Source organism: Aegilops tauschii, chromosome 6 (genome assembly GCF_002575655.3).
Source record: "Aegilops tauschii subsp. strangulata cultivar AL8/78 chromosome 6, Aet v6.0, whole genome shotgun sequence".
Taxonomy (NCBI): Eukaryota; Viridiplantae; Streptophyta; class Magnoliopsida; order Poales; family Poaceae; genus Aegilops; species Aegilops tauschii.
The window spans coordinates 256388504-256398744 of NC_053040.3; the positions used below are offsets into that span (position 1 = coordinate 256388504).

The 10241-nt window shown below is 46.6% G+C and overlaps 1 protein-coding gene across 1 annotated transcript in view; it reads right to left on the reverse strand.

The window, feature by feature from the left end:
• The window catches only part of LOC109764150 (uncharacterized), a 36003-nt gene extending 26386 nt beyond the window's left edge, over positions 1–9617 (reverse strand). The window contains exons 1-6 of the mRNA XM_020323004.4: positions 9193–9617; positions 7858–8092; positions 7531–7700; positions 5039–5181; positions 4733–4910; positions 3902–4469 (exon numbers count right to left, since the gene is read on the reverse strand). Of these exons, the coding sequence (XP_020178593.1) occupies positions 3902–4469; positions 4733–4910; positions 5039–5181; positions 7531–7700; positions 7858–8092; positions 9193–9392 (1494 nt within the window). The 5' untranslated portion in view covers positions 9393–9617. The remainder of the gene's footprint in view (positions 1–3901; positions 4470–4732; positions 4911–5038; positions 5182–7530; positions 7701–7857; positions 8093–9192) is intronic.
• Between the last annotated feature and the right edge of the window lie 624 nt (positions 9618–10241).

A 10241-nucleotide genomic window follows, 5' to 3' on the forward strand; every position in this document is an offset into this window, starting at 1 on the left:
CGTTCGAGTCGCTCCTCCATCATTTCTGCTGGTGTTCTTTCTCATGTTCGGGTCATTTGGACTTCAGTCCCTACCATCTTCGGCCTTCCGTGTGATGGCAACATCGATAGCCATTGCTTTTCTGACAATTTTGACAAGTTGGTTCATGTGGTAGGGTCTCCTTCATATATGGAGGTGGTGCCTCGATCCTTGTGGACCGCAACCTTCAGTGTTTCGGTTACTTCTTTGTCCGGGAGGTAAGGGACTTTGTGCCATTCCAAGCGGTATGGTGGAGGTAGTCATGTAGCTTTTCATTGCTTGCCATCTTGATGAGCTTAAAATCCTCTTTTATCTCCTTGTTGTCCCCCGTGGTAGAAAGGCTTCTAATGAAGAGGTTCACAAAAGGTGTTCCAACAGTCGATAGGGCAATAGGTTCCTAATCCGAAGCTCTCCTCCCCCCCCCCCCCCCCCCCGCGTCACTCCCGTGAATGACAGGGGGAACCCTAGCCGCCACCTCCTCCTCTAGATCCCACTTCGCCGCCGCCGCCGCCGCACGCTGACGGGCAAAGCCCGCTTGGCAGCGGCGGCGACGGGGCCTCCTCTCCTCTCCGTGGGGGCGCGGGCGGCGAGGACGCCTTCTTCGAGCGGGGGAGTGGCGCTACGTGTGGGGCGCGGCGGCGCCGACAGCTGTGCCTTGGTGTGGAGGACTGCTTGTCAGCGGCGGTGGCTCGTGCTCGCGGTGGTGGCGGCTGCGCGTGTCTGGCGGAGGCGGGGCGTGCTTGGCGGCGGCGGCCCAGGTCAGATCCATTATGATGGGTTCCTGGCGGCGGGCGGCACGGGGCGGGCAGCGATTGACGGGTTCGACTTTGGCCGTGGCCCACGGCAGCACGCCGGCAGCTACTGCTGGGTGCGGTGGTTGCCGGTCATCCGCCCAGATTTGCCCCCTGGTCGCCGCTGGCGGCTCAGGGTGGTGGTCGCGCTCACCCTGGTCGTGGCTTGGTTATGGGGTGCGACGGCGTGGTGGCAACCCATGGTGGCAGTGCGGGTCGCGTCGCGGCGACAGCTGGACTTCCTCCGGTGTCGGTCCGTTGGCGCGGGGTCTTGGTGGAGGTCACTGGGGTCCTTCGCGGTTGCTGGTGTGGCCGGTCCGTCACCTCGCGTCGTGGAGCGGGCGGCAGGGACAAGCCAGATGCGGATCCAGGCCGGGAGCTATGGTCAGGCACCACAGGAGGTGGCGTATGGAGAGGAGTTGGGAGTGATGGGTGGCGCCGATGCAATCGGGCCACCCGTCACCGGCAGGGGCGCCTGTCGTCGACGTGGTCCGCTCCCGTGTCACTTCTTCTCCGACCTGGTGGCTCCCCGATCAATCTGATTGTCTCGGTTGCTGGCGGCTCTATCGGCGGTCGGAGCTTGCCCGTCGATTCATCGCTTGCAGCCATGGAGGCCCTATTGGGCGTCGTGTTTCCTAGGCAGCGGCTCAGTAGTGGGAGCTGCGGTGCTCGTGGGCTAAGCTCGCAGCTCAGGTGCGTGCAGCTAGCGGCCATGGCCGCATGGGCTGTGTGGTGGATGGCGTTTTGACGTTCCGTGTAGGTGTTCCGCTAGGGTACTCATGCCTGGCCACACACTGGGCGAAGGAGCATGCATGCCGAGGTGAAAACCCTGTCAGGCTTCGGCCAAGCCGACGAAAGCGGCGCCCGTGGGCGTCGTCATCTTCCTGAAGTCTCCGTTAAGGTTGCTCCTTTCTCTTCGTCGTGCTCCGGATGAAAATCTAGATCCTTGGATCGGGCGGCGTCGGCACTTCGGTGTCGTATCCTTCCTGAAGGCACCGTCTTGGAGCTCACGATGTCGTCGACCCTCAACTTCACCTCTTCTTGGTATCTCCTGGGAGTGCTCCGGCGGCTTCGTAGTGATGCTTACTGTCATCTTGTAGTCTACTTCGAGTCGTTCAGTGTGTGGTTGTTGTAGCTTCTAGCACCTTTGTATCTGGCCTTGGGTGAGTGTGGTTGTGGGTGTGTTGTGTTGTGGTTTGCTCGGCCATATGAGGTTGTTGCTTTATATGTAAAGCGGGGCGAAAGACTTTTTCGGTAAAAAAGTAGGTTCCTAAGACATGCAAGGGTGTTGCCTTGTAGATGGGTGGTAGGATGTTTGCCATGTCAGAGGTATTGCCGCCCATGACCCGTAACGTCTGGGAAACTTCATAAGGCGACAGGGTTAGTGAGTCACTCTCTAAGTTGTGAGTCTGTACATGGCGTGGCACCCTCATGCTGGTGATTTCGTGGGAGAGGGCTCGACATCCCATAGTATCGTTGCCAAACTTGAAGGTCGGCAATCACGCCTGGTCGACACGTTCATTGGGTAGGTGTGATGGCCTTCGATGTGCGGGCGACCTAGTCGCCTCTGGGTCATCACTGTTATCGTTAGATGGTGGACCAGGTGAGTCTCGACAGGATCGTTTGCTTCTCTTATTGTTGTTACCTCGGGTGGGCCATGTCCCCGCTCGTCCACGCCTTCCTTCTGGTCTTCGTCGCTAGGTGGCAGGGAGCGGCGATCGTTTCGCCCGCTCCTTGTGCAAGCACATCGCGACTTCTCCCATCATTGTGACCTCTGTTTTCCTCAAGAATTCGTGTGGTGCCGTGCCTTCCATGCTCTATCTCCTTCGGTTGCTCTTCATGGAAGTCGTGGTTATCCGGTTGTTCACAATCCCACGAATGGTGCTCGATGGGCGTCGTCGAAAAATTGAGACAGTTAATGAGTGCAGAAATTCAGAAAGTGGAAAAACAACAGTCCTTCCGGGGTTAAATTAGATTAGCCTTATTTTTCTCCACCCTCAATTGAGTCAATTTCTCAAGTAGCTTCTCAATTCTTCGATTTTCCTCCATGATTACGGATCACCTCAGAGTAAGGTTTCTGAGTCAACAAGTCAAGTCGAGTCACCATGCCTCCGCCTCAGCGATTAGTTGGACATAATTGGTGATTTTCTGTCTTCCAGTACCGGCTCGGTGATTAGTCGGCGACTAACAAACAGAGCCTCGAAGCAGCACAACACAAGTTCTCTTGCGCAGCTAACAAGTACAGCACTACAGCTGAACCCCAAGCAGCTGCTAAATGGAAGAGCACAAGAAACCAATCTTCTCCCTGGCACACGCCAAAGCCGAGAATCCAGCATGCTGCTCCCAATGTCCGGGCCACACGCACTCTTCTCCTCACAGGCAAAATGCACGAGCACCAGACACCCAAACTGCTCGTCCACTGCAGTACACGCACACTCCTGGCTGCACTGCCTGCCTGACCACTTATACTCCTCTGCAGCTATCTCATCTTCCGTACAGAGCAAGTGGATGCACTTTTTTTCCTGCTGTGCAACACAGCAGCAGCTCCTGGGCACGCATCTCGTCCAGCCAGATGAGCAGCCTTGGACAAGAGCAGGGCACATTACTCTACACACAGCCGCTGCTGCCTCCCCTTACGTACTGCTGCTGCCTTAACCTGCTGTAGATCCCCTATTTCTGCTGGCCGCACCCCCGCTGCCGGCCACCGCATATTATACTAAGGATAAGACTACTCCTGCTCTTTCTTTTTTCTTCACATCCCATTGACACAACAATCTGCTCTGTGTCATGCAAGTCCTCAAAACAATATGTTTTGAACATAAAGAGGATGACAGAATGATTGCAACCCTGAACACTCCCCGCTCTCATCTGGACTTCCATGAGACAACATATATGCCTCTATATTTCCAGTTTCGAGAACTTTAATTAAACCAATGTTACAATAGGGACTGAAACAAGAACCTGGCTCCAGAAATACAAGTCCAAAGTGCAGTAAAATTAAGTGACCAGATTGAACGGGCGATAATGCTCGAAAAGGCCAAACAACCTAAAGTAATTGAAAAGATGAAGAGATTATGTTGTTCTTAGTTTACCTTCATCACTACCAGGTTTGTATCAAGCCCATCAACTTTGACTCCATCAACTGTGGCTTGGGCCAGTTCAACTTTCTTGTAGTTGTTCATTGACTCAGTAACTGCCTTCTGCAAGGAACTCATTTCCCCAACGACTATCTCACCAACAAAGAGTCTCTCACTATTATTACCTGGTGATACCATGCCCAGGTTTGACAGGACAGCGAAGGCAGACATGGAACGCATTCCAATGCTCATGCCTGGTTGATTGGCATGAGCTGAACTTCTTGATGATATAGTACTGGCTAGTGTTTCAAGTATTACATCTCCTCCAGGAAGTTTGTCACAAAGATTGAACAACAAAAGAGATTCGTATCGATTGGAAGCTGGAAAAGCTAATTCTTCGATGGCTTGCAACCGCAAGATACCAAGCGAGGCCTTCAGAATTATTTCCTCTTTATCGACTCCACTTATGTCGAACTTCCTAACAAACCTGTGAACATAAAGAACTTCAGATATAATTGCCAACCAGTAATCACGGCGAGAGTGCCCGGCCAGCTCTGGAAATTCTATGATCACTGGTTCAGCTCTGCATTCAATATTATATAGTCAGAGATGAGTAATCATAAGTAGAACAAATATATATATATATATATATATATATATATATATATATATATATATAATATATATATGCTAATCGTAAGTAGAACACCAGTCTTAACAGAACAGACTTTTTCTCAAGATAAATAGCAATCAGTTGTGTGTTAAATAATTAGTAAAAGACCGCTGTAAAGCACAACCTATGTTCATTTAATGTAATATTGAGTATTTGCTTTGTTTTAAACTTACAAGGTTGTTGATTTATACATAACAGCTTTGTCAAACAGCCGTGAACCCCATGGGCCAGTCAGCTCAGGTTTAACAATCTGCTTTGCATCTTCTGCAAGTTCATAAGATTTGGGCTTATCAAATGTCACAACCTTTACAGCTTCAAAGTAAAGGGCATGATCCGTAAGTGTCAATCTTCCTGCATCACCAAAGGTTGAAACCAGTGATATAAATATAACAAAAGGAACAAGGTGAAAACATAAATTAAGCTGTAAGTAATCAAACATGCCATCAACTTGATCAGCCCCATCAGTAAACCAGACAAACCTGGCCATGTTGAAATCCCAACATGCTCAAGTACTGGTTGAGTTGTCAATGTTCCATCGACTTCTAGAACCCTTTCTCCTCTCTGTGATCGGAAGCCCGATAGAAGCGATGACTCAGACTGTGTCTTCATTTTCTTAAATGCTCTATATGGACAAAACACATTCAGAGTCACCTTTACCAAAAAGGAACCAACAGAAATTCATACTTACATATCCTATATTAAGAGGAAACGAAATAGCATAACTGAACTTTATTTGAAAATAAAAGTTTATAGACATGTTTCTGATGCATTCAACTTTAAAAAAGGAGTATATAATTGGCGAATAATTTAAAATTAAAAAGGAATGTCAACTACCATCCTATTTCAGATAGTGAAGGAATGTCAACTACCATCTTATTTCAGATAGTGAAGGAATGTCAATTACCATCCTATTTCAGATAGTGATAACACTTCAGAATATGCATTGACACTTAAATGCCTATATGAACAAGTTATATATCGTTAACAATGACAAAATCTGCTTCCCACAATGGCATTTGGGAGAAGGAAGCCATGTCCATGTTTGTACCATGGTACACTATACACTACGATCCTTTGATATCAAGGACATTACGAACATGGCTTTTAAACTATGGCTTCGCTCTACAGCCTCAATGTTACATTACTGTACACCTACAGAAGCAAGAAAATGTATAGTTGTTATTTGCTCGTCATACTGTTATGGATGCAAAACTTGATTGTATTGCACAACCCATGGAGCAAATATCTTGTACAATATACTTGGGGTACAAGGAAACCTATACTAATACAACTACGCAAAGAGACCTTAGACCTATATACTCCTTAACACACCCACCCCCCCCCCCCCCACCCCCCCCCCCCCGCGCGCGCGCACACACACAACCACCAAATGCAAAGTGTACGCAATAGCATTGCATTTGAAGGTCCAGCTTGGGTCCGATCTGGCATGATCTGTCGAGGGAGCAGACAACCTGGGAACGATGCAGCCAACGAGACACAGGTGAGAGGACGGGACCAATCTGATCCGGAGATCGATGGGGAAAGGTGGAGACGGATAAATCGACTGGGAGGGTGGGCTGGAGACCGAAGGAATCGATCTAGAGGAGCATGAGTTACACGTGCGAGAAAAAACTGGCTCGTGATACCATGTTATGGATGCAACTTGATTGTATTGCATAGCCCATGGGGTAAATATGTAGTACTCCCTCTGTAAACTAATATAAGAGCGTTTAGATCACTATTTTAGTATTCTAAACACTCTTATATTAGTTTACGGAGGGAGTACAATAGACTCGGGGTACAACGAAGGAAATTTAGACCTAGACCTATATATACTAATACTCCTTAACACATACAACCTTTTCAATACATGCCAGGAGTCTATAACTCAGCATGAATGAGGTAGTGAATCACTATATAATGGAATCTACTCCCTCCGTTCCTAAATATAAGTCTTTGTAGAGATTTCACTTTGGACTACATACGGAGCAAAATGAGTGAATCTACAATCTAAAATGCATCTATATACATTCGTATGTGGTTCATAATGAAATCTCTACAAAGACTTATATTTAGGAACAGAGGGAGTAATAAAATGTCGTACAAGCAAGACTTTTAAGAGACAAAACCTAGTTAGTGATTGCCCAAAAAAACTCCATCTTTGTATATGAAGGTAGCCTCTGTTTGTTGAGAATAAGCAGCAAGAACAGAAGACATCAGATGTGTGATGCAATTATGTGTTTTTATTCATTTGGGAAACAATTAAGAACAGACATACACATCAAGGGTGCGCAAGAAAATTAGCTGACATTGACAACAGTACATGATATATCTCCATTTCTGTATTTATACCGATAAAGCGATGACCAGTTGTAACAATGCATCAGCATAATTGCTTAAACTGATCGAGTTACAATATCTTGTAAGAAATGAGAAAAAAAATATGTAGTACTACACATGCACATCCATTATAAGAAGTACTGAATGACGTCATATCTAAACTCTGCAAGAAATACTCCCTCCATCCCGAATTACTTGTCTTAAATTTGTCTAGATACGGATGTATCTAGACACGTTTTAGTCTTAGATACATATGTATCTAGACAAATCTAAGAGAAGTAATTTGGGACGGAGGTAATAGCACAAGGAAAGACAATGTCATGAACGCCAAACAGAATGACGTCATATCTAAACTCTGCAAGAAATACTTTATAGCAGAAGGAAAGACAATGTCATGAACGCCAAACAAAAATTTCAGATTGTGTACTCTAAGACCAGATATCTAGGAAAATTGTCTTACATTTAGTTTAGTTTATTTAAGAACTAATAATGATTTCATCCAAGACAAGGAACAAAATTTAATGTTTTAAAGAATAAGAGGGTATACAAAAGAAAAAATTGTAAGTACTCGGGTATTTGAACAAGGAAACGTATATGATTACTATGAAAACATTACAGTACAGAAGGTGACCTGTCCAATCCTGCAAGATACTTATCATATACAGGAAATGGAAGACGGCCTCCACTTGTTGATGAAAGCACATCAAAGAGATTTGAAGAAGTTACTACATCAGCGATTGTTGGAATGGCAGGTGCTATTCTTGAGAAAGCCTCCAAACTAACTGTGCTTTCAACCTCAACCTACAAATGAGGAGAGATGAAATTCAGTATAAAAGGGATGTTATTACAAAACTTTAATGCAAGAAAAGACCTTGTACAGATGATTGTAATGCAGGCCCAGCTCATTCTGTATGACCAACAAATTATTTCGGGAAAGCAATCAAAAGAAAGCTTCTACCTTAACAGTGAGCTGGCTTGAAGAAGAGGGAACTTCCCAAGCTAACATCATATCAAATGTCAGGCGACGAAGGCTTTTGTCAGCAAGATATCCCGCAACTTGTGAGACCTGTGCAAGTGCCCTAAAGCAACAATATTCCAAAAAGTTTCTCGCATAGTTTCTTGGATGCTTTATAGAGTCAGATGCTTGCATATCAAAGTCATATTGCAGGTCTTCAATGGATACGTCGAGAACTCTGAAAGGTAATTAGCGCCAAAAAAGGCTGTTCAACATCCAATGGACACAAAATAGGCATTACGTAACTAAGAAAAGGCAAATTTGTTATATGGTATTACTAACTTATTATAATAAAGTACGACACTGCACAGTCATCCTGGCTAACTGTGCTCCACAAATCAAGTCAAAACTAAAGAAAAACATTATGACAGCTCCACGAAACATGGGAAGCTCAACAGGTTCCCAGTCAAGCCAACCACTGGACTACAGATCTTTCAACCGAGTTAAACTATATTAGGTCACACAACATGTTCCTTTGACTCTAAAATGGTATGCACCCAAATATTAAAATAAAACTAATTGTCCAATTCATGAGAAACTCAAACTCTTTTTGACACTTAACTGTCCATAAGAACGCTATTTCTCGAATTGTCCAGTTACATGCATTGCAATGTAGTTTCGATTTCAACCAACTGAATCTTATGGTTCACGAAAGACCCTTCGACAGAGAATGGAATGGCATGTCATCTTCAATGCTATAGGATCAGTATGGACGTTTGATTCACACAGGAAAAACATTGGATTCTTTACATGAGGTTGGAGTGGATGGAAATTTTCTTATAAAAACTAGTACAAAGGAATCCTAAGGAAAAATTCCTATGCATGAAACAACCATTGTAGGGAAAAATCCTAAGGATTAGAATCCTCCAAAATTCCTTTGGAAATCATTTGAATCAAAGAGACCTTAAACCCATTTTCAGATCCAAGATGAACTCCCTCAGACCAGACTACGCTATTTGTTCCTCAAACACAGTACCCTGGACTCATGTAAAGAATAATAATATGCAAGCTAATATCGTTTCAAGATTTTCTGAGAATTTTCACCTACGTCGCCATGTCTGCAGTTTAGAGAGCAGAGGTACTATCCAGGATTATGCGATGATCTAATTCCATTACAAAAAGAAAGAGGCTCGTGAATTAAACAGTCTACAGAAGCTTCGGGAATCAGCATCTCTTAATCTCAAGGCCTAAGTGATAAACGAAAATTATAACATCCGAGAGCAACATTTCCTCTTTCCAAACTGAAGAAAACCAACGCCCAGTTCTTTAAGATATTACCGGGAGCAGCGAGAGACGACGGCGCTGACCATGGGGGAGAGGCCGGCAACGGACGTGCTCTTGCAGGCCGAGGGCGAGCGGTAGGGGTCGTCGTCGTCGTCCACGCCGCGGCGGGGGACGGGCCACTTGAAAGACCCGTCCCGCACGAGCCCCTCGAAACCCTCCATCAGCAGATCCCGCGTACTTCTCATCATTGCCATCCTCCAATGGTCCGCCGGATCGGACTAAAGACGGTGTGTGCTTGCCGTGTTCGTGTGATATCACTGCGTAGGCCGTAGGGTCTAGGCGGGCTGGCGGGGACCTTGGTACAGGCGGTGGGACGGTGACCAGGGAAGATGAGACGGGAGTGCGGTGTAGCAGAAGCCCCCAAAATATCCCATTTAATTTCGAGATTTGCAGAGTTTTTTCACAGAATGAATTGAACTGAACCAAAATGTAGTTTAGAGACGTTTTTTATTTCAAGAGATGCGCATCAGATATACACTGTAGTTTCGATCGTCTCAAATCTGCTTTTTTCTTTGAGAATAATCACTTCATTACTTAAGCTAGTATGGGATTTCATATGATACAATATGTAATATGTAATTAGCAGGCGTCCATCGCCTAACCCTAACGCCGCCAACCTTCTCCCTCCCCCCCCTCTGCCACACCGCAACTAGAGGACGCCGCCGGGCGATGCCAGTGCGGCCAACGGCAGCGGCAGGCCGTCCTCCCGCGGCAACACCCGAATCTGGGGCACAAATGCGGGCGGTGCATCGACGCACTGGGATGCGAGGTCCTAGTGATCGACGGCGGGCTAAGTGGTTGGATGCATGGTGGTAGCTTTCCTTGGCGGTGATGATGGGTGCGTGCAGGCGTGCGCTGGCCGGAGTAGTGCCCGCAGTTCAGGAAAGGACTTGTTCCAGCAGAACGTGGATGCGTTCTCGGACGGGCCACGTGTGGATTTGTCCCTACGAGTGCATGCATCCTCCAGGGGCGCTTGGGGCGTCATGCCTTGCTAGATGTCGTACCGGCCTTCTCTCGCTGGCGCGCGGGGCCTCGTCCGGTGG